Source organism: Xiphophorus maculatus, chromosome 3, assembly GCF_002775205.1.
Source record: "Xiphophorus maculatus strain JP 163 A chromosome 3, X_maculatus-5.0-male, whole genome shotgun sequence".
NCBI classification, from domain to species: domain Eukaryota; kingdom Metazoa; phylum Chordata; class Actinopteri; order Cyprinodontiformes; family Poeciliidae; genus Xiphophorus; species Xiphophorus maculatus.
In genome coordinates, this window is record NC_036445.1 from 9,999,491 (window position 1) to 10,024,789 (window position 25,299).

Genomic DNA, 25,299 nt, shown 5'->3' on the forward strand with positions numbered 1-25,299 from the left:
TAAAATCCTCGCGAGCAAACATCAAAATGCTTAAAGACAAACAAATGACTTTTTCTGGAGTGATTTATTTTCTTCAAAAAGACAAAAAAATGGTTGAGAGAAAAGTCATGGAAAAAGCAGCGTGAGGGGTGAGTGTGGAAAATCATTTTTGTAAATACAATGTGCAAAATCAAAGGAAAGATGGAGAGAAAAGGGGGATTGAGGGAGGTGGGTGAGTGGGAGTTAAATTAAGGGAAACAGGGTGAACAATTAGATGGGAATTTCCAGTGTTAGTAAGAGACTGAGCTTTTGTTGTGAGTGAGTGAGTGAGTGAGTGAGTGAGTGAGTGAGTGAGTGAGTGAGTGAGACCCTGAATTGAAATAAAAAAGAATAGATGTATATTAAAGCACAAAATGGATTTTGTTCAATATTACTTAAAATTTACTCCACAAATTATGAAAAGCTAAGTAAAGAAACACTATTTGAGAGAATTAATCATTTTAGAGCAAGTCTGAGCTGATTGGGATTGTACTAAAATCAGCAGCAGTTCGTGATTACATGCGTTACAAACTGTAACAGAGTCAATACGACAAAACTAATTGTGGTTCTCTGCATCATCACGAATTATTGCCTCCAAATCCAGCATCATTAATCACGATGATCACTCGAAAAACACTAAAGTTTAGAGTTTCTTTTTCATTTCTTATTTCCAGAGTTGTAATAGTAAATAAATCTCTGTCAACACAACCATTTAATTGAAGATGAGGTTATGAAAGTATTTAAGCTTGCAAAATGAAGCATATTAAGACTGACATCAACAGAGTCGTAAAGACTAATTTTCAAGAATGGATTTGACTTAAACTAAATAGCAGATGTTTATAATTTTAACCAGACTGTATTGTTTGTAACCTCGCATCTCACGTTGCATGCATTCAAGGCCAGAGTCTGCTAACAATGAAAAGCATCATAAGTTGTAAAATTTTCTGATTTCAAAGCACTTTGGCCGAGCATATATTTATGTGAGGGGACACTTGGAGGATTTTTAAAAGTCTGTGTTTTTCTTTCGCTTTTAAGTCCTGCTGAGGATTTTGCATAAGTGCTTCCCTCTTTTTTCTGTCCTGATGAGGCTCCATATTTATTTCAAACGTTCAGGTCAAATCAATTAGATTTTTTAAAAAAATTATTGTTTTATTGTGCAACACTTAAAAGTTGAATACTGTTATTTTCCTGCAAAGGACGCACAATGGACATTGTTAATGCAGCCCAGAGAGAAAAGCACAGTTGTTAAAAGCAAACAAAGCCTAAAAAAATATTCCCGTTGCTCACATGTAGTAACCCAGTTTAGACGAAAGAGAAAAACATAGTAAGGCGTGCAGAAATTCTTTAGATCATTGATTGCGATAACTGCTTACAGCAGCTAGTATTAGCTATGATTGTAGAGTAGAAGTGGAAGCAGAAGGCTGTTTATAGGATCAGGAGAAGGTATTTCTACCCCCATGCTCCCGTCCCAAAAGCTCTTTTAGTCGGTTTTAAAATAGGCACACACTAAAATCATAAGCATATGGAAACTGTTTGAGTGAAATTTTAATAAACTTGTGGAAATCTTAGGTGCTTTTCTAAAAAATTTTCTTCAGAAAGTCTTTAACATATGTGTTGTAACAGTCTTGGAGTAAGTCGGAGACACTCCCTTTACCAGTCCTCTCAGTGCTCATACCTGTTTTCATTCTTATATCTTAATACAATAAGACAAAAATAAGTTTCACTTTTCTCAGTCTTAATTAATTTACCCAAAAAAGACTTCATAATTTGGGGGGATGAAAGGAAGAATGTTAATATTAAAAAAAAATGCAAGAAAGAAAAAGACAAACTCAAAGGCAGAAAACGCTTTTAAGGGAGTGACGGAGAAAGGGCAAAGAATAACACAGGAGAGTGAGTGGGTGTACTTTAAATTTCATTTTGCAAAAGAAACCAAAGCAGATCAGTTCTGCCCCCTAGAGTGCAATTTTGTGTGTGTGTGTGTTATCTTGTGGAAGAGAGGGACATCCTGTGACGGTGACTCAACACTTCCCTTATACAAGCGCACAAACACGCAGACACAGACACACACGCGCACACGCACACTAGACACAATCATGCACAAGAATGCGCATACATGTTTTACATTTTAAACTTGGTCAAAGACATTTCCACACATCAATACACCAAATCACACAATCACCTTGTGATTATCATGTAGAAAAATCTTTATTTTGATGGAAAAATAGGAGTTACATTTTTAGCTATGTGTGGGGGTGTGTTTGTGTGTGTATGGCTCATGGCCTCAGGTGAAAGCCGTGTGAGAAGTGCTTTGTGGGTGTGGCTTCAAGTGAGCGAGCAAGAGAGAGAGAGAAGGAGAGGGAGAGGGCTTAGTCTAAGAGATGTTGATGTTGTCAGGCATTTAATATCAGGTCTCCAAGTGGATCACACACACACTCCTGCCCAAAGAAACTTGAGAGCTCGGTGTGGAGTATTAGCACTCGGAGTGGGAAGGCAGAAGGGGAGAACTACACCTGTCCCGCATAAACTCTCTATCCTCACAGGCAGACTTCCAGAGAGGATCCCAGTGCTCGTCCCTATGTGTGGATGGGACCAAAGTTACACGGTGAGTACAGAGCAGCTCTGAACACTCTCGGCTTCTCTGTCATTTTACTAACAACTGATTTAGAGTGCAACATAGAAAATTGTACGGGGTTTTATCTAACTTTTTGGACTTTTTTGACACTTTGTACACACTTCATGATTTATACTAAAAATTGTGAACTCCAAAAACAGACTGTCAACTAAATCTGACATTTTTTAAAAAACTTTTAACTTTTACTACTTTTGCAGTATCTACAAACTTTAAGATTTTTATTATTACACTGAAATGGGTTTTTGGACAAATTTCTTAAACCTTTTTTGTTTTTTAGCTGGTGCTTTTGGGGTATTTCATAAATCGATTCCTGGGATTGTGTTAAAATTTAGGCACTTTTTGCTTACTTTAATACATTTTATTCACTAATTTATGCAAAAAACAAGTTTTGTTTTTCCAGTAAAGTTTCTAATTTCATAGGTATATTCATTGGTAACAAAATAATTTAAGTATTTTCCATTTTTCTGGTTAAAAACAATCCATCTATGCTTGTCAATGTTTAAGTTTGAAATCTTTCAGACTTTGTGCAGGCTCAGCTTTTAAATGTTTTCAGTTGGTCTAAATACACGAGAGATGAATTGTTTCTTGGTTCTTGGTTTCACTATTAGTTTTCGATGCTGCAGCTGTTATGCAAAGGCAGGATTCACAGTTTTGCTGAAAGCAAATATATTAAAAGAGACATTTTAATATGTGATCACTGTTTTGATCTGATTCATTTCAATGGCAAATAAAGCGGAAACGTCTGGTTATGCGAGTTTTCAGCTGCTGTCTGGGAAAAAGAAGGACTACTCACTGGGAATTTTATAGTTTTACAAATCAAATCATGGATACTGTGGCTTTTGTTGGATTTTAATGTATTTTGGGCATTTGGTCTGTTTGTGTTTAATGTTTAATGCAACTAAAATGAACTTTAACATGCTTTTTTATGTTACTCTTAAGCAAGGGAGGTCAGTTTTGCAAGAAAGAATATTCTCTGAATCCAGGATGCTTTTGCTTTTTTGTGGCTTTTAATTGAATCTTAATTAAAGCAAACTTAAGTTTTATAATTACTTTTCATTCAGAAACTTGTTTTACTCTTGGGGATCAAAACCCTATTTGCTTTAGCCGAAGTCACTTGGAAGTGAAACAATTTTCTTTCTTGTGGCTTCAGATAATTTCACAGAGCGAAATGTGGTCAACGAAGATCTGCTGCTTTCCGCTCTTCAGCGTGGGACAAGCAGCATGTTGTCCCCTGTGTGGATTTCTGCTCCTGTGTGTGTGTGTGGGATTGTCTTGGGTGGGATCGTGTTTGAAGTTTTGTTTGCGCTGCCGTGGCCCCCCAAATGGAAAAGTTTTTTTGACGCTCCCTTCCTCATCACTTCCCCCTTGTCCATTACCAACACACACACACATTCAGACAAGAACACACACGCCGGGAGTTGGGATGATTTGCCGGTTCCGCTGCTTTGCCACTCTGCTTCCAATTTTAGCTTCATTCAGACACAGACAGCATTTCCTTCCTCCGTCTTCAACCCATGGGAGATGTGGGTGAACGGGGGGTGGTGGGGGTCGAAGAGCGCAGAAACATGGGCAATATTACATTTGCAATATCTGAGTAAATTCAGCATGCTTTCGAGAAATATTACTTATATACAGAATAACTGATAAAAAGGAAACATGACAATTTCTTTCTAAAGTCAGAAAAACAATGAGTCATAATATAGAGAAGTGAAAAAACAGAAAAATTGCCGATAAACAGATTTGTTTGAGCCATATTTTGACTGGTCTTGGAAACCGTTAGGCAAAAGGATAGTGAAAGTGTTCAAGGTGGAAACTATCGAGCCTGATTTCCAAAATTTATTTTATTTCACTTAATGTGAATGTACAAAAACTATATATAACTTGAATATTAACTAAAAAGTTGTTAACTGATTTTTTTTTTTTTTTTGCTACATTGTGTTTTTATCTTGCTTGAGGGCAGTGGTCATCTAATCTGGTAGTATTATGTCATAGAGGGAGACAAAAGTGGAATATGTTTCCTAAAAAAATGTCAAACAATTATTAGATTCCAAAAGCAGAGAAAAAGACAAATCTAACAAATCAGGTTATGCAACTGAAACATGAATGAATCGTTTCCCAAATTAGGTACCATCTAGTCGAAACGGCAGACGACACATTTACCGCCTGATCCTTTGTGTGCTTTTGCGCTTGTGTGTGTGCGTGCACATGTGTTTGTGTGTGACTGAGGCATTACTCAACCCCCCCTCTTCCCACTGAGTCACTACATATAATAATCACGGATCTTCCTCTCCTCTCTTTGTCTCTACTCATCACAGTGTTTTATCATCTTTCATTTTGATCTTTGTCTCCTTTTTATTCCTAATCAGTTCTTTCCTCCCACCTCCTTTCTTATTCTTATCTTATTTTTTCAACCATTTGCTGTTTTTGTACTTGTCATATTCATAGGTTTTTTTATCGCATGTTTGGTATTTTTCTGCTTGTCTTGTTTTTCCATCTTTTTTTTCTTTTGCTTTCCATTTAATCTCTTTCCTACCTCACTGTTCACTTCCAGATGGAAGTTTTAAGAACTTTTATGAAGAAGAGATGATGAAAGGTATTTTTTTCTCTTTCTTACCCCGTCCAGGCGACCTCTCATAGCTCGGCCATGTTGACCAGTGAGGGGGCGCACACTATGGAGCAGGACGGCACAAACCACAAGATGGCCTCCACAGCTACCAGCACAGGTTCGGACGGAGCAGAGACGATGACCGACACCGACGTGGACATGGACATGGACATGGAGGAGGCAGATATGACGCATTGGGCAGAGGCAGAGTTTGAGGAGAAGTGCACATACATCGTCAAAGACACGCCATGGGAGGCGGGGCCAGACGCTGACTTCACAATGATGACGACAAGAGCAGAGGCATCGTTGCCCAGAAACCTGGTCCTCAAACACCTGGCAGGCACCAAAGAGGTCAGACTCCCACACAGTCACTCACAAAGTCTTTTGCCAGCAGACAGGAAAACTTTCTCCCCCGTCTTAACTTTTCACACGCGTCCAAGCAGAGAAAGCCATCTGTACGTTAACAGGGGCGTGAGTCAGTTGTTGGTCATGAAACGGAGAGCAGGGGGTTGCCGTGTCTACCTTGTAAACGCTCACATACACACACAAACACAAAGGAATGTGTGTAAGTGGGATAAAAACTGATGGAAGCAAATTTTACACAAAAACACATTTCTTCAGCTTGAATCTTTCGTTTGAAACTCATATGTCAGCTGAGAAGATTACAGTGATTTAGCCCTGAAAGTTGTGTGTCATGCCACAAACCTCTCACCGCACTGAAATATTCATGCCAGCAGCCAGGGGGCACTGTACAGCACCTTAACGAACACCTTACACTTTTAATATCACCTTTTACGTTTAGTAACTAAGTTGCAGCAAATTAATTTAAACCTTTTGATCTGGAGTTGGAATAGGACATGAAAAAATAAAAAAATTACTAGCATAATTCATCTTTTAATCTTCCTCAACTCACAATCAGCCACCATGACCTTCTTGTAACACTCTTGTAATTTGTTAAAATAAAACATAAAAAACTCACGGCGGCTGGCACCTGAAAGTTCACATTTTTCATTAAAATGTTCATTATATGTGGATTTAAGAAGCTGTGTTCATTTGTGTCTTAATTTTGCTTCAGAATTTTGCGTCAGATTGAAACAAAAGCATTTTCTTTTTCTTTTTAAAGCATCTCTGATCCATTTTGCGTTTTTTTCCAGGGCGTTTACACCAGTAAAAATGTGCATGACTGCAGTTCAAAAGTTTCCAGCTTTGTCAATTTTGTTACTGTGAGTTTATCAGTGAAACGGTGTGATCGCATAGATTTTCTCATCAGTGGCTTATCAAAAGGGAACTGAGGTAAGAAGGGGAAGGAGAGCGGTGAAGAGGAGTGTGTTTTGCTTACGAGCTGATACTCTATCAGCTAATATTTAGTTTGACCAGGAGAGGAAGAAGGGACAAGCTGATGAAAGAAAACTGCGTTTTGCTCCAAAGACATCAGGAAAGACCTAAAACGATTTAACAAGTAAGAAAAGAAAGCTTGTGTGCAAACAAGCTTGAGTCTGGTCCTGTGAAGGGAAAAGAGGAAAAGGGGATTTCCCACGTCACCAGGAGAACAAGGGGTTTGGGAAAGACTCGTGTTTGCGTGGGTTTAGCTAGAGAGAAAAAAATGTGAGCGCGTGTTTCTCGTCTATCCATGGCTGGAGTCTAGGCAGAAAATTCCTTGCAATTCTCCTCTTCCTCTTCTTTATCTCACCTTCTTCTGTGATTCAATCAGCCCATAAAGCAAAAAAAAAAAAAAATACAGAAGAGAAAGGATTTTTTTCGTTTGAGTATCTGAGTGTTTTCCCCTGAAGTATTTGAAGTGGCAGTGGTTTAGGTTTGATGTGGCGATCATTGGAGGTGTGACAAGAAAAAGAGATTTGAAAGAGAAAGAGATTTTTTAGTTATTCTTCAACCAAACATTCGAGCTCAAAGTCACACGAAGCGTGTCCATATTTCATTAATCATCGCCTCTACTGACAGCTGGTTGGTTGTGTGTTTTTGGATCTAAAATAAAGTCTAATGAGTCTTGTCACTGATGGATGTGCACAGCAGTTTCCAAAAACAGACGCAAACTTTGCTGTATCTTACATACATTTTTTACCTGCTTGTTTCTGTGTATGTCGCCATGTAGGTGGTCGGAGTGTGTAGCCGGGAGTACATCCCCAAAGGAACCCGCTTCGGTCCCCTGGTGGGTGAGATCTACACGGCTGACAGCGTCCCGAAAGACGCAAACCGGAAGTACTTCTGGAGGGTGAGTATGCCGGTTGAAAACACACACATTTCCTCAGAAGCCCGAGAGACCCCTTCCTGTGACGTCTCTCGCTTCAAAAAGCAGTCAGTTGAACAGGAAACAGGGCTTTCTGTTTGGTGTGTGTGGGGATGTGATGTCACCTTCACACAAATAACATGCCACACTAAGGTTCCTGTAAATCCACACATACATGGTTAAAACACGCTCCATCACTACCGGTAACTGACAATGAGACAACACACGCTCACGAACCACCTACATGGTTGTTCTACCTACATACTCTAAGAAGGTGCGTGTGCGTGAGTGTGTGTAGTGGGTTTGACTCGCTTGAAAAGAAAAAGTGTAACCACAAGCAGAAACTTAACTCATTAAGGTTCCATTCATGCTCATATCTCACTTTCTCACACGCAGCGAGATGACAGAAACGAGAGGCAGAGATAGGGGGAGAATGAAGAAGTAACACACAAGGGGATGGGGGAGGGTGGTAGGTTAAAAATGACTTGATCCTTCCTTTCCCTTTTCAATATAAAAGAGGATCTCCTCCTGCGTGATAGACTTTCTGTCTGTCTTTTTTTTGCCTCGCGGAAGGTGATGAAGACGGAGAGAGATGGTAAGGGTTGATAGAGAAGAAAAAGGGTTAAGAAATGTGGTTTAGATGACATTTATTGCAGATGGACTAATTATGTTTGATTTGTTAATTTGATGCTTTGAACTGAGATAAAACATGTCTTTCTAGTCATTTACAACTGCCTCATTTAAAGATTTACAGTAGGTTACTTGTTCTTTTGATGATGCAATCAATTTCTTGCCTTTGTGCTCCTTTTTTGTCGTTTGATTCAGGAAAATGGTGGTAAATTTTGCAAGTTTAAAAGTAAAACTTTTACTTTATAAAAGGAAAATAAAACTCTTGTTCTTGTGAAATTGATCAAAACAAATGTTATTTTCTTTCATTCCAGATCTTTGTGGATGGTGAGTTTCACCACTTTGTGGACGGTCTGGATGAGACCCGCTCCAACTGGATGCGGTACGTCAATCCGGCCAAATCGGCGGCAGAGCAGAACCTGGCAGCATGCCAGAATGGCATGGAGATTTACTTCTACACTGTGAAGCCCGTCCCAGCCGGCGCCGAGCTGCTCGTCTGGTACTGTCATGACTTCGCCCGCCGCCTGAGATACCCGCCATCAGGGGAGCTGATGATGCAAAAACTCAGTAAGTTCAACAACCTTTTGTTTGCCATCCTTTCATGAGACATGAGGCTGATGAGAAGTGCTGTAGAAATTTCTTTCAGATTCTTTTGCGCAATAAAATCAGTGGTTTTATTAGAAGCCTAAAGGAGTGACCGGCTTGCATTACAAACATTAAATCAATCGGCGGTGCATGTCCATGTGTCTTGAATGTGTCCTGTCGCCGCTATTAAAGCCTGTTTTTTAGTGTAGCTATGTCTCCTTCCTCTCTCAGCGTTAGTCTGTCATTATCTCTCTCTCCTCTCTCTCTCTTAAACACACACACTTACAAAAGTACAAGACCAACATCCTTTCATCTCTGTCAGTGCCATCGCTGTACTCTTGTGTGTGTGTGTGCGTGTGTGTGGGGGTGTGCATGTGTGTGCCAGTGACAGTGTAATTACACGCAGGGCTGTATGGCCCCTAATGCCACAGTCTTACACACTTAAAGACCCACTTTTAACATAAAAGTTCTCATACACACACACACAGCCTTCCTCGACCTCAATAAACGCAGCAGAGACAGAGTACGTTTGCTTGACTCAGTCTTCATTGGCAATTTTTATTAGGAAGTGAGCTTAAAGTTTGTTTGTATTCACAAAATGATAAAAATATGATGTACAACAGCGACTTTTAGTCATTATTCTAAGGTTTTACCTGAAATATCAACAGAGAAATTCACCTCTCACAACCAGATTTGTACCACGGTAGACTCACTGCAGTCATCCACTTTGGCTAAGCTGATCAAAGAGTGAGGGGGCTCAGAGGGAAACAAAGCCTGAGAGCAGGAGTTGAGTGGTTTCCAGGTGTGACTGCAAGCTAATAGCAGTCTTAAGGTGGCAGAGGAACCAGCACACCCAGCCAGAGTGGCTCCACTACCCAGGGAAAAATGCGCATGACCTGGGGACAGAAACAGAAGGGATCCCTGATCCCCCTCCTCCTTTATCTCAACACATTGTGAACTTACTATATGAGTCGTCTTTAATTAGCCTCATCTGTCATTTGAGCCCCCGCAGGCCTCTGCTGACCTGCAGCTGACTTTAAAGTGGATTTGTACCTGGATTTTTGCTGACTGCACTTGTCCCAGGGTTTGAGCTTTAAGTTTCAAGGGCTTTCATTCGTTTTTTTTTTTCTCAGCTATCTGAATTTACATTCCTAAAATGAGTAAAACAATTGTCTGTTACGGTGGCTCATAAGAGGTTGGCTCTACAAGCGAAGTAAGAAATAATGTCACTGACTGACTGAGTAAAACCAAGAAAACCACAGTCTTTCTGACTAAGTAACGTTAGACCGAAACTCAGTTAAAGGGCAAAAGGTAAAACAGGAGGAAGCTGGCAAAATAAGCCCTTGTCATTGCAAATACTAAATATATATAATGTGCAAACCAATAATGAATACTGGAAGTCTACTGTATAATCTTTTATGTTCAAATATCAGCAGCAGGAGGGAATTAAAGTAATTTCAAACAGCATGCATACATTAAGATTATAACCCACGCATGAACATTAGGGTTACAATTTGGGATAGCCACAAACTCGAATGTATTCCAGAGGGATTGTTTGTGAAATCCCAACATAATTTTGCAAAGTGGATGAAAATGACACAAATACAAATCTACCAAGACAACTTTAACTTTTTGACTGACATGCAAAATTCATGGTGGAGACAGAATCCTGCTATGAAGTCATTGACAGATGGATAGAGCTAAATTCAAAGCAATCCTGGAAGAAACTTTTGACAAGGCCACTGGTTAAGTTTTCAGTAGAACAGTTTAGTAAAAGCCTAGACACAAATCCAATTGAGAATCTGTTGCAATACTGCAAACACTTGACCTAATTTGAGTAACCTTTTGCAAAGACAAATGGACAATGATGTAAATCTTTACATGTGCAAAACTGGTAGAAACACCCACATCTGATTTGCAACTGTTCTGCGAAATATTGGCTTAGTGAGGAATACCACAAATGTGTTATTCAGCCATAAAATCTGTATAAAATACATAGATGTTGAATGGAGATTAATAAATTTTTATAGCTCATAGTTCTAGTCTTTTCCAGTCTGCAATAGTGCCTTTGCACATATTGACCACATAGCTCCTCACAAGATGACATTATTATTTGCACAAATTGGGCCTATGGGGGGCACCAGAGAGGGGCACCAGAGTTTCTGGCCCAAATTATATGACATCCTGTATCACATTCCTAAATGGTGGGAGGAGACAACTGTTGCCTGTATCATTTCTCTTTGCATCGCCTCTTTCCAGTACAGTCATTACAAAACCAGACGTGTGTGTATGTGTGAGCAAAATGACTGAGCATGCATCGCTGTCTCACTCCCTCACTTTCTCTTCTCCCTACTTCTCTCGCTCTTATTGCTGCCATCATCTTGCATTCTCCAAGTTTTAGCACTCGAGAACACCTGTCATCCGTGTGTGTGTGTGTGTGTGTGTGTGTGTCTTCAAAGATACTCAAAGAACAGCCTCTCTTCCCACACTCATGCTGATATAAGGGTGACATGCCGACACATTTACACCCTGCTTTTCATCTTGAACACATGCAAACTCACACATAGTAGTCTTGTGGGTGCATTGGCCAATAACCCTGATATATACATGTCACTTAAAGAGACCAGAGAGGAGGCAGAGGAGGGTTTGGTTGAGCCGCACCTCCTACCCACTCGGCTGACTACTTGAACTTCCTGGCAGAAGGGCCGTGTTGACAGATTGATATCTCCAAGATGGCTGACCTGTTTGTTTTCTGAAAGAGGGATGGAGGAGGAGGAAAAAGAGGAGGAGGAAGGCTAACTGATAACCCCAATGTTTACACACTGCCGTTATTACTGGTGAAAGGGTCACTGGTCGTGGGCGCGCATGTGTGTGTGTGTGACTGGGAAGGCGAATCGTATGGGGAAAGAGAGGTAAATTTCACCAGTGCTACATTTGGGATTTTCTTTGACAGCCTCCATTTCTCTCACACACTTTCTTACAGCCACACATACACACACAGAGTCCCCTCTGGGCGACCTCATGGTAAAGAGTTAGGTGGGCTGTAAAGGAGCTTTAAGATAATAGGTTGCTGTATTTTAAGGCTCGTCTGTGGCAATTTAGCAGCCGAGATGTGCTACTAACTGACATCACAGAGCTTTTAGCATGTGTGTTAGGGAGCTCCCCTCCCTAATCCACTCTTTCATCATTGGGAGGCGACTGTAGGTGTGAGTGACTAAAGGGAGGAAGCTCTCTAATTTACCCTTCGACCTCGAAACAATAGCAAATGGCCAGAAAAAGCTGGGGAGTAAGCGCTTGATCAGAAGTGTGTGCAAGTTGTTCAGAAGAGGAAGAGTCAACAAATCAGACAGAGGTCTTTGTCCACAGGCGCCTCTGTGTGTGTGTGTACCTTGTCACATGGGGTGGGGCGTGTTTGTGTGTGCTCTGAGGAGGGCAGGTGGAGGCCAAGCTTTTTCTGAGGATATCTTCAGCAGGAAACCCTCCATCAGTCCTGTCTGTCTGTCTGCCACCATTCTGATTTTATCTTGATTTTATAGGCAAACACGCATTGCATACCCCACACACACAAGCCCTGGAGGCAGATGTCACGCCTCACTTCCTGTGGATTGGTCCTTACCTTGCCCCTCACCCTCGTTCATCACTTCTGTCAACCTAATTAGTCTACTGAGTTAGTTATGGTATTCCTTCATTCAATTCAGTTCATCTATATAATGCCAAATCATATCAAATGTCATCTTGAGGCACTTTAAAACCTGGTCCAATTCATGTCAGGTTACATAGAATCCAAATAGATTTAGATCAAATCAAAATCAATTTGAATCAGTCATTTAGTCAGATAGGTTTTGGAATTTATACTATGTATTTAGACCTTCTCATTTTAACATTAATATGTTCAATAATCTCAATGATCCCAGCGAAACATTTTACCCTGTGAATGTAAACAGCGAGTTGGGGGCGTGACCAGCAGCAGCTTATTTAGATTTAAAGTGACAAGAAGCCGTAAAGCAGGTCCGTCTGAAAGGAGCTCAACATAGGCAGAACTGACCAGACAAAAATCTCAATATCAAAGAATAATTTTGTGTAAAAAAATATAATGAACATGTTTTGTCTGGCCCATAAATCCATCCTAATCTGTTCAAGGAAATATAATAGGTTGCTTTTAAAACACCCTGTTAGATTTAACATATCTTAAATGTGGGCTGCCATGTGGATCTATTTGATGACTGATTTTGTCTTGGTTTGTCTTTACAGAGCAGTCGCTTATGGAGGTCAAGCAGCAGCATGTGGACAGAGACGACAGCACAGTTGAAATGTCCAGTATGTCTCCAGTGTCAATGACTCCCAGTCCTCCCAAGAGGGAGCACAGTGTCTTGTCCATTCTCCGTGGCACCAACAGCACCTCGTCCTCCTCAGCTCCCAAGAGGGAGCCCAGCCGGCCTTTTCCCACCCGCCCACGTTGTGCTGACAGCCCGGAGCGGCCCCTGCAACCCCGTGCTGTCTACCCTTTTCTCAGACCACGTTACCCCCTCTCTGAAGACTTACTCAAACCCAGCCACCCTGGTTACCCCTTAACTCATTCCCCTGGCAAACAGTTGTCGGCCACACCAAGCCCTTCTGCAAGAAGCAGCCCAGAAACCAGCCCTCACAGTAGCCCTTCTGGTCCAGCATTATCACCAGCTTCTATTTATCCTTACCCTGGTTACTCCCCTCCATCTGCCCCACTTCCCTCAACATTCTACCCTGCTCAGTACCCACGCTACATCCTACCACATTATCCTCTCCCTGGCGGTGGTGTCCCAACTGTAGGAGGGATATTCCCTAGGATCTATCCAGTGTATAGCAGCCTAATGCCCCCTCATCTATCCCTCCTGCCTTCTGACCCTGCAGCAAGGCGCCTTGTAATACCTGAACCTGTGCACCCCTCCTCAATCTCTGCCCACAGAGACTATCTCCTGCCTGGGCCAAGAAGTGCCTTCTCAACTGCTACTTTGAGAGACAAAGCAGGAGTTCACAGCTCTTATCCAGGGCATCCTAACCCACACGGACCAGCTCACGCTCCCTCCAGCGGCTCCCCAACTGCCGCCACATCACCTCCCAGCGAGCAGGTGCCAACCAAGCCTACCTCAGCCCATATGGGAAACACTAGTGAACGTCACTTAGATGAAGAGGCTATTAATCTGACCAAAGTGAAGCGTGGTGCAGGGTCAGCAGGATATAAGGCGTTGCCTTACCCTCTGAAGAAGCAGAATGGCAAAATCAAGTATGAGTGCAACGTGTGCAGTAAGACCTTTGGGCAGCTGTCAAACCTAAAGGTAAGACTTGGGATTTGCTCTGTTATTGCTTTTTAACATCATGCCTGCCGATCTGATTTGCTACCTTGTAATTATTCCTGCACTCTGAAAGGCGTGCAGTGTAATCAGCTGGTAGTAAAACATGTTTATGGCACTTAAATGAACAAAGAGATGTTTCTACTTCATAATAATCAAGGTTATGACCTGAAGAGACCTAAGCGAATATGCTTTTATTTTTCCCTTATAGGTTCATCTTCGGGTGCACAGCGGAGAAAGGCCATTCAAATGTCAAACCTGTAGCAAAGGTTTCACTCAACTCGCTCATCTGCAAAAACACTACCTGGTTCACACTGGGGAGAAACCACATGAATGTCAGGTGAGACAAATTGTTCAAAAAGAGCTGATTCGCTATAGTTTATTTGTAATAACTCACAGGTAACAACAAGCTGCTTAAACCATGTTTTAATGTGATCTCCTGTTTCAGGTTTGTCACAAGCGCTTCAGCAGCACCAGCAACCTGAAAACTCACCTACGCCTTCACTCAGGGGAGAAGCCTTATCACTGCAAGCTCTGCCCTGCTAAGTTCACCCAGTTTGTCCACCTCAAGCTGCACAAGCGCTTGCACTCCCGCGAACGTCCACATAAATGCCCCCACTGCCACCGCCACTACATCCACCTGGTTAGCCTGCGGCTACACTTGAAGGGCTACTGCCTGGCTGCAACCTCTGGTCCAGGCAGTCCTAATGTCTCAAGTCAAGCTGCCTTGGAAGAGGTGCACCGCGCCAACGAAGAGATTGAGCGCTTCGATGTCAGTGAGCACGCTGAGCGACTGGAGCAGCTGCAGGGGTCAGTGGAGATGGACGCCATGTTGGAGAAACAAGTCTTGGGGATGCTGTGGAGGGAGTCTGACCTTAAGTCCCCCAACTACCATCCCACTTACAATGGCACTGCCACCGATCTTCTGTCTGCAGGTTATGGTGCATTCGAGTCCCCGAACGAGACGTCGGTTATCAAGATCCGCCGCAGCACCCCCATCTCACCAGTTGCTGCTAGCATTACCGTCAAGCAGGAGTCAGAGGATCATGCTTGATAGACTTTTTTATGCGCAAGTCACATGAAAATTTGATTCTGAACTGCATGGTGGACTTGTTGCCGGGAGCAACAGCTGTAAATAAATAATTATCTATTGTCATCCCCATGAATACGCCATGCTTTCAACCTATCAGGGACTCACACACTCAGGGCTGCAAGAGACAATGTCCCATGACTACTTAGTGGTTTTAGTGTTTATTACTCTTAGACAATCACCTAAAAAGGATTTTTTTCTTTAATGTAATTAATATAATTCTATTATCATTTTTCAATGATTTTTTTCTTCTTTTGAACATTCTTGTTTTTGATAAATTACTTGTTATATAATCTAAGTTATTATGCATTTAATTTTGTGTCTTCAAAAGCAATAAGTGAATGGATTGCTGACTAATAGGGTGAAAACAATTATTTCTGTTGATGTTAATTTGCTTTACCCTATGTCAATTTCTCTGTAAATAGCCACTCTGTCGTTGCCCTTATTAGTCTCCTCCGTGTCCATTATTCAGGGCTTATCTATTTAAATACCAAAAATGAAAGTAGCCAGAGGAAAAGTAGAAAACCTTGCCTACTTATGGCACATACAGTAAATTAGTTCATTTCCAAAGAAAAGCGTTATTTCAACCTGTCTGAATCCTGAAGTGTCTATGTCCTTTTCTGATGCATCCTTAATTTAAATGAAACAAAAAAGGGCATTCAGTTTTTGTATATTTTTTCACAACAGTTACCTCAGTGTGGATGTGATGATGTGTGTGTTTGTGTGTTCAAAGGGACAGCTGAAGGTGGGAGTTTTTTATTTATTCCTTTTTTTTTTCTACTTGAAGAAGAAACCAAACTGAACTGGAGAGCAGATCTTCATGCGGTCCAAAGGAGTGGCATAGCCCACTTAAAATGTAGCACATAACGGACTCAGGAGGCTGATTAGCCGTCATTTCCCCTGTTCTTATCTTTTGTTTTCTATCTTTATTTTTTATGAAATCATGTTAGTATCCAGCAGGGATTTTAAATGTTTTCGGGGAGCTACACTAGATGCTAAAACCCAAAGTTTGTTTGGCTTCAGTTTCCAAAATAATCTAAACAGGGGAAGAAGGACTAAAAGAATGAAATGCTGAAGAAGGGAAGATGTACGTTGTGTTGATGAAGTGTTTGCTCCTTTTTTGTATATATTTTTCATGTTGTTGCTGTTATTAGTTTTATTTTTGAAAAACAGCCCCATCCATCTGCTGCCTTGTTAAGAACACCTAAGCACCTCGGCCCTCTTTTATGCACTGGCCCCCCTCCTCCTACTTTATTCCTTCAGTGCCGATGCTTATATAATTTACACTGTGTACAATATCTGTAAACCTGGACAAAACTGCATTAAGAACCAGCTTAATGTTACTACAGCAGCTGTGATTTTCTGTAGCAGGTGCACTTCAATAACCTGTAGTTACTTTTACTTTTTCATTATGTTTCAAATGTTCGACCAAAGCTTTCCTCTTTCTCTGGTCAGAGTTTTCACTCCAGAGGAGAATCCCCTAAAATACCTGTCTCTGTTTACATGCTGGTTTACAAAGTTATTTATGTGCAAAATGTCAAAAAGTGTAAATTATGATATAAATGTCACTGCTCTAATCTAAACTCAAAAGACTCTATGACTCTTTATTTCTTTTTTGTTGTTGTTTTTGTTATTTAAATTTTATTATAAAAATTAAACACGCAAACAAAAAAAACCTACGACTAAAGTTTTTCCTTGATTTGATATATTCTCCTGTAAAAAAAAAACAACAACTAAATTTTCACGATATTTACCCTCTAACTTCAACAACTTGCGACCTGATCAGTTACTTTTATTTTATTTATTTTGAACAGATAAGCAATAAATATTTCCACTGATGCCTAGCATAATGTAATATTTTAATTATTATGACTGAAGTAACACATAACATTCTTTTATGTATTTATTTATTTTTACTTTCATTCATAAATAAACCTACGACTGGACAACAAATCAAAAACTATATTTCACAACAGATGGGACCACTGTCAATAGATATATCTGATAGAATATTGAATATATAGAATACATAGTTCCAATTTGACATCACACTTTCAGGAGCTTTCTAGCTGACAGCCATCTTGGCAGGCATCTGTAACTAACTGTCATGACAGTTACTATGGAGTTGCCATGACAACAATAAACAAGCCATATGTTTAGAACTAGCTTGCTTCTTTTTTCCTGTCTAACTTATAAACAATATAAGTACATTAAGTCCTTAATACAAGTATTAAGTCAAACTCTTTTTTCCATATGCTTTCTTTTTGTTGTTCTCAAAGCCATGTTTCATTTGTGCTTTGGGCTTCGGTTGCCTACCAAGATGGCAGTAAATTGAGCAGATCACTTCTGACTCACACTTGTGGGAGTTATGCATAATCACTGAAATCTGATGAAGAGCTTCACAGCATTTTGGGGAACGTAGACAGAGGAAAGTCGCTCAATCTCTTACGACCCAGCTAAGCAAGGTGAGTGGAATCAACTAACTCACTCACATTGTGGTTACCTAGCAATTTGCTGCGCCAGTTACCAGAGTAACTTGCAGTTTGAGGTTTCACCAACATGCCTCATAACTGCTTAAAAATATGCAGCGTGGGGAGAAAACTGGAAGGGCCACCAATTTGGTAGTATTCCTGATATTTACAAGAACTAATCAATAATTATTGATATCGACTGATAAATGTTTATATCATGATGCATTTTTCCGTCATATCATCAGTCCTACATAAACCAAAGGAAAATATGAAATAATCCTCAACAAAATTTAGTCTCTCTACCAGATGTTTTCAGTGACCTAAACTTGTCTCGGTAATTGAGGGAAAGTGTAGCAACTTTCTTTCAGCAAGCAGATGTGAATGACAGAGCATCTATTTGCTCCCTACAACCTCAGAAAAATGTTTCACTCTAGCATTTTATGTGGTATCATATTAAAAACATTTTTGAGGCATAGACCAATGGTGAGGCCTTTTGTTTGCAATAATGACTGACAGTGATATGCGGTGAGGTTGATAGCTGGTGAGGCACTGACTTAATCAGATTTACAAATACAGACACCTTGCATGTTATTTTTTTTACATACGGAAATTTCGCGCATGCGCACAACGCTGGAGGGCGAGAAGACTATTTTTTTCCATGTCATTAGTAGCACAATTCCGTTAACTCAATGAAACTTGAAAATGTAGGTATTAATTTCGTGCTGTGCGCCACAGCAAACAGGAAAAAACCGAAGTACAACTCGAAACCACTTCTTTCTCGCTCTCTGTATCGATCAAGCTACACGCAGACTCGTTGCCATAGCAACCAACAACAATTTTGCACAAAGACCAGGACCTTCAGTCTGTTGCAGTATGTTTTTAGTTCTAATGTTTTATTAATAAGTGATCGCTGTGGTAGATTATAGTTACCGCTGCTATTAGCTAATCTAACGCAGCAGTTTGCAGGCTGTGTTTCTTTTCTTTATTCTTTACACATACAAACTGTAGACCATAAAACGCACATTTCATTAAAAAAAAAACTAGAAAAATGTATTCCTGTCTTACCTTTACTTATAAATGAAGTCCGTGCACCGCACAAAAATGTCCGTTCATCCAAAGCCAAATTTATCTTCGACATCCCAAACGTTTTTAGTTCGACCTGGTTTTGAATATGAGGTTGATCGCTCATGTTTGGTTTAAAAATTTCATCCCAGTCCACACAGTGCAACAAGTTGAGAAAAGAAAGCCAGGAAAGCAGAAAAGGCCGTTTCTGGCAGGACATTCACAAAGCCTGTCTTTTCTTGTATAGCACTTCGTGTGAGAAAAGCGGGTATCCTTCTGTTTGGAAGCAAACCTTTCAGCTCCGGTGTTGGTCTTTAGTATTATTTCCTGCTTCAATTGAAAATCCACTTTAGAAAACTATTTAAGTGTAAAAATGTCGTCATCGATGTTGACGTCGGCAGAGATGACAAAACAATAAATATATTGCTGCACTTCACTTGTTTACTGTACTGCTAGTACTGCTAGCTCTCTGTCTCTTACTCTGCAGTTGTGGAGTCACAATGTCTGGGATCATGAGCGCCCCCTGCCATGAGGCAAGAAAACTGCCTGCCTCACCTCGAATCTGTCGTTTATGATCGCTCCTCAGCACACGAAACAAAAAACATTGTATATCATATGAATAAGCTAAATTATGGAAAATCAGTTCATATATTAAATGTTTTTTAACCATTTTATTGACAATGAACAGACAGGAGGAGCATGCTCCCATAGCATAGGTTGCGCAATCCCAGGTGAGGCTCAGCTCGCTGCTGAGCATTTGAATGGGAAATTGCAAAAATTCAGCGACTTTGAAGAAAACAAAATTATCAAAATTGGTTAAGCTAAATGAAAAATAAATACTTTATAGTACAAACCACAGGGTAAATGTAGCAATATAAATTATTTCATCATTATGTATTATTCTCAGACTCACCTGCCTCCCCTGACCTGCACCACTGGTGAGAGTTAACGTTCTTGTTGCCTCTCCGAAGGACAAACAAATAATCAGCCACCTCTACTGAAACAACGCTGCAAGCGGTTTTGTTTTTAATTCAAAGTTAGGTTCCTGACTTGTTGCTAACTGTGCAATCAGACAAAATGAAGGCAGTCAAGGTCACAAAGTGGGATTATAGGCAATGGAATTATCAAGACACTGATGGTGTAGATTTGATAAAATAGCAGGGAAGGATGACTTCATCTGCTCTTATTGTTTCATATACATTATTTTCCCTTTTTGTCAGTGCCATATTTCGTAAAGGAAGAATGGTTTATTGTCTAAAGATTTATGCATAATCATATGCATAATTTGTTCTTGGTCCCAGGGCTACAAGAACAAAATGACTTTATTCTGGTCTTGCAGCCCTGATTTGGGAGTTTCACTGCTTGTCCGTGACAACATCTGAGCAGAACTCAGATGATGTCTGGTTTAAATGCTTGTGTGGTTTAAATGCTTTAGTAGGAGGGACCTTTGAGGATTTCCCAGCAGTTCTTTATCTGAGTTCTTGTGAAGAATAAATTGTCCTGGCAAGAAAGAACTGGTTCTGTATGCCTCAAGCAATAAGGCACATTTCTTTGTAATACATACTGTGTATTGGACGTAGGCCCAACAATAATACTCTTTAAAGCAGTGAGCTGCTTGTCTACTTTCAAAACTAAAACAGCTTAAAGGCATTGTCAAAGTCACATGCACATAAATTAGACAGTGTTATTTTTATCGTGTTAGGCAGCCTGGTACATGTTCAATCTATGCTCACTGCAGTGTGCAGTGCAGCTCACAGATGAATTTTAGATTTTCAGATTAAAAACTTACAGCCCGAGGTGTCTTCCAACAGTAATGATTGCGTAAAAGTGATAACTGGAATATTTCTTACCCAACAGTTGACAACTAGATGTCAACTGTGGGCTTCCTTCACTCAAAAAAAAGGAAGGAGTTCTCCACATTAACGTTTTAGTGGTCTAAACCCTCATGATTCTGACTCTGGCACCTGTTATGGATATAATTTATAGATTAAATGTCAGTTTTTCTTTCAAATCAACCTGCTTTCTTTAACAAGCAGGAGTAATCTTTAACATCATGGCTATGCATCATGTTTCAAATTCAACATTTCTTTCAAAAATACTTTTTCCCAACAGGACATTAAATGTTTTAACACTTAACATCCAAGTATTTTCATAGAGTCGTTGTGAAAAGCAGAACGAATGTCAGAAAGGATTTCCAGTAGCAGCCGTCCAGTGTATTAAAAAAAAACTTCTGAGTGAAAACTGTTTGACAGTCCCAGTGCTGTCATGACTGAGCTCAATTTCCAGGCAGCAGAGATGAAATTCAATAGTTAATGAATAACATCATGAGTCATTAATAAGCACAGCAAATCCACCACCTTTGCTTTTGCCACCCCTCTTTAAATGTTTACCTGGCTGAAGGGAATTGAGAAGTTGGAATTGGGGATATGATCCTTTTCCTTCTGATTGCTCAAAACTCGATATAAACTAATCCTTTACTGACACACAACTTTCCAAACCAGTGCTGCTGACATACAGTTACTCAGCTTCTGTCCCTTGCTCACCTAAAAGTGATGACTTACAGTCAAACAGTGAGATACAGAAATTATGTTTTGAAAGGAACATTTGCCCCTCTCTTTTGTCCAAAAGGCAAACAGGAAAAGTGTTGTTAATCTGTATTTTGCCTGGGAGGCAGGGAACAGGAAAAGCAAAGGACAAGTCCATTTGCAAGCCGATCTACAGACTAAAGGCTCTCTGGTGCTTCATGTGAAGTGTTGAAATCGGTTCTCATTGACGTAGTCGAGTGACAAAAATTGTGTCATCATGTTCGCAGGGAGGCGTCTTCCTCCCCTTCTCGACATCAGGCCTGGGTCGAGTAATTTTGCTGAGACAGCAATGATGATATTTAACTTTAACTAGTTGACTTCCAATATGCATTTTTTTTATCCACAGACAAACATGGATACTTTTGAGGAACTTTTACAACACGTCTTGAAGGCGTGCATTTGTCAAAATTTTCACAAAATACTAACAAACATTTTGCACATTAAAAATTAAACTTTTACTGATTATGTTGTTTTTATGTCAGTTCAAAGGTAGAAGAGAGCGGGGACAATTTAGTAATTTTTTATTTATGCTGTCCTCTATGTAAGCACAAATGATACAGAAGTTAGAACAATTTTCTACCTTTATTTCAGGATGTTTCCTTTCAGTTGCAATTGTAAGAATGCATTTATGTCTTACAAGAAAAGAAAATTCTTTTTTTTTATTATTGTCAAGTTGGCAAGTTGAGCAAAGCCAGGGAATAAATTACCTGAGTAGTATTTTGAATTATCCTGAAGGGAATATTAAGCTACATCGAAAGTCAAATACAAGGGTATTGTTCTAAAAAAATCTATCTAAATAAAAATCATGACACAACACTTGAAAACGATCAAACACTGTAACAAACTCCCATGGTTTTCTCAACAACTAATTACTCTACATTACATCCCCTCCAGGTTGCAGGGAAATGTGAAGTGCTGCTCTTTCCCTGCAGTTCCTCCAACCTTTTGAATTTGAGGCAGCTTCTACAGAACATTTCTTTGTGGGAAGTGTCGCATCATCTTCCATAAAAGCAGAAGTTGGTTTGTCTTTGGCAGGGCTCCCTTTAATTTTTCTGAGAAACCTTGGACGCACTTTATCACCACAAATGTTACAACCAAGCCAGTGTGGCTCTTAGTTTGCGTATTCCGTTGTGTGCTACATTTTGATCGAGCTACAGTACGCGGCTCCTTTGTTTTCTGCTCTGATCCATCAACTGTGAGACCTTCCATGGACAAAGGTGTAATTCAAAGTATTTAATTTCCAGTCAAGTTGTAAAAACATCTCAAAGATGATCAATAGAAATCTGATGCACTTATTTGTGTAACATCTTTAAATGTTTTTAATACTTACAAAAATTAATGAAAATATATTTTCACTTTTATGTTATGGAGGTTTTAGAGCAGATATCCTTGAAATATAAACTCTGTAGGTGTCACTTCATTATTTTGTACACTTAATCTCACATTTACTTGTCAACAGAAAGGTTGTTGAATGCAATGTTGATTAAAAAGTAGCCCAAAAGAAATCTTTCATCACTCATTTGTGGTATTCTAGTCTATTTGAACATGTAATAGAGCCACTGTTGGCACCTGCAAAACAGGCCACATAAACATGCAACAAATCCTATTTTAACCCCTAGTTTAGAGTAACAAATGTGAAAGCAGCCAGAGAGGAGAAGAGCTAACGTCCTGCGGGATTCTCATTTTACATCGTAACTCTGCCTGGCTTCAACCCGAGAAGAGGTCTAATCACTCAGAATAACTAAGAACACCTGGGTGTGAAAGATGTATTAAATTCAAGCAAAGCTATCAGAGGATTGGAAATGTAAGTAGAAAAACAAAAAAGCATTCAAAGATTTAGAGACTTATCAAAACAATATGACAATGATTTTCAAATAAGCTATTCTTTTCTTTGTTGTTACATTCAACCTTACAGCTAACAATTTTCTTGCTTTTATCACTGGGCCTGAAGTTAAGCAGTCTCTTTGGTGGAAAGTCGTGAATGTTTATGTCTGTTTCCTTCAAATACTAAGCTTTAAGACTAGAGCAGGAAATGGGAACACAGCTCCTGCTGCCTTTGGGCTGCAGTAACTGTCGTCTGTCTTTTATCCTCCCGTACAGGAGACGGAAAACATGGCTCATTTCAGAGCTTTGGCTCATGTTAAATGTAGACATTTACGAACTGGAAGAGAAATGGTTATCCAATTACACGCTTCAACCCTGTCATTTAAAAAACGTTAACTCTTTGTCACAAATATTTGTTTTGTTCCAATTTGGGTATTGGGCTTTTAGGAATCTCATTGTAGATGCATAGTTCGCACCTGGTTTAAATGGGTTATCATTAACACAGGTTGTGCTCAAAACAGTGCTTTAGCATACAATAGAAATTACAGATCTTTGCTATATTGGTTATTTTATCAAGATCAAAATAAATTAGTCATTTATTGCTGTACTGTAGCATTATTTAAAACGAACTTTTCTTTTTAAAAATCCATGTTATGATTTCATACATTAAGGAATAAATCACATATATTTAACAAAATCAGAGTTTAGAAAACACTTTCTACAAAATGAATGTAAAGTAACAGATTTTTATTTATTTACACTTTTACACATTTCTCAGAGTATGTAGGAAATTTTAACTAGTAAAAGATAACTTGCTGTTTCTATTGAAAATGTACAATGTAACACAAAGGCCCAGTTCTTTAAACACACAATTCAAAACAGCTGATCATCACTCAGGAAATGACCACAAGAACTAAACTATATGTATATATCTGTACATAAACATGACATTTGCCATACATTTTTAGGGTTGTAACTGGAACTCTGTGCATTGGTCAAAAGTAACTAAAATTTAACTTTTATGCAGCACACACAGTGTGACGTACAGTCACAAAAAGTATGAATATGTGGAAAATTCCTGTTAAGTATGGAGGAGGATTTGGGATTCTGTGGGCCTCTCCCCCACAAAGGCAACAGTGTGCACTTTTTTAAAGTGTATCACATTATAAATAATAAAAATCTTATGACAACTGTCAGCCAATGAAAAATGGATAATGTTTAAATTTTTCTAACAGAATAGCTAGCCTAAATATCCAGCAAGACTAACACAGAAATATCTCAATGACACAGATTTAACTTTCTTTCATAGTCTTCTCAGTACAAAGATCTAAATTGCTTGGAAAAACCTAAGAAGTGATCTGAAGAGAGAGCCAGCAGTGCTGTCCAATGTGTTTTTGGTGGTTTACATGGTTAAAACAATCTATATAAAACACACATTTTACTGCCAGGTCTCTGCAGAAATTGATGACAGACTTAGGATATAACACTTTTTCTCAAAGCAACAGTAAAAATATGGATTTATGTTGAGTACGTTATGAAGAAATAAAAGCTGCCTCCAAACTCTAGAAATGATTATGATACAGCTATAAATGCTGCGTTGTTGCAGTTAAAACTACAACAAGGTCTCAGAATGATGCGTTGATGTTCCACATTCATGCAAATTCCAAGAAGTCGAATTGGCAGCATATTTATGACAGACGAGTTTTTCCTTTGAAACTAATCTGTGTATCAGTCAGCTGTTCAAGATAACTTTTCATCGAGAAGTGATGAAACATATTCCACCTTCACATGGTCCAGGATACCGAGGAGAGTAAAAAATTACTCTACAGAAGAAGCACGAATCCATTACCTCATCACCCAACTAAAAACACCCAGCGCGCCCCCACCCTTTGACTCAGCATCTTTCACTTTTGCACACTACATCGCTCTTTCCTGTTTGTTCGATCTTATTATTACTATCAGGGAAACTTCTCAAGTCACACGTTGACACAGCGAGTTCCACTACCTCAGCAAGATGGCGTCGGGGTTTCACGGCACTTTTCTGACCGGGGGAGGACATCACCTTCCAGCTCTGGAGGAGGGGGGATATCCCACAGACCGAGATGCATGTACCGAAACGACAAGTTTGCCTTCCACTTGCCTGAGACGAGACGAGGTTTGTTTGTACGCTATCCGTTTTTAGAAGATGGCTTGATAAAGTTTCAAATCTTATCTCATCTTGCGCAGCC

General features: G+C 39.7%; 1 protein-coding gene across 1 annotated transcript; it reads left to right on the forward strand.

Annotated features, from left to right (window-relative positions):
- Window positions 1-2,432: 2,432 nt before the first annotated feature.
- prdm1 (PR/SET domain 1) lies at window positions 2,433-16,724 on the forward strand. Its single transcript, XM_023329800.1, has 7 exons — window positions 2,433-2,620; window positions 5,274-5,606; window positions 7,366-7,485; window positions 8,442-8,694; window positions 12,964-14,024; window positions 14,251-14,379; window positions 14,488-16,724. The coding sequence occupies exons 1-7, from the start codon at window positions 2,594-2,596 to the stop codon at window positions 15,091-15,093; spliced, it is 2,529 nt and encodes an 842-aa protein (XP_023185568.1). The 5' UTR covers window positions 2,433-2,593; the 3' UTR covers window positions 15,094-16,724.
- Window positions 16,725-25,299: the final 8,575 nt, after the last annotated feature.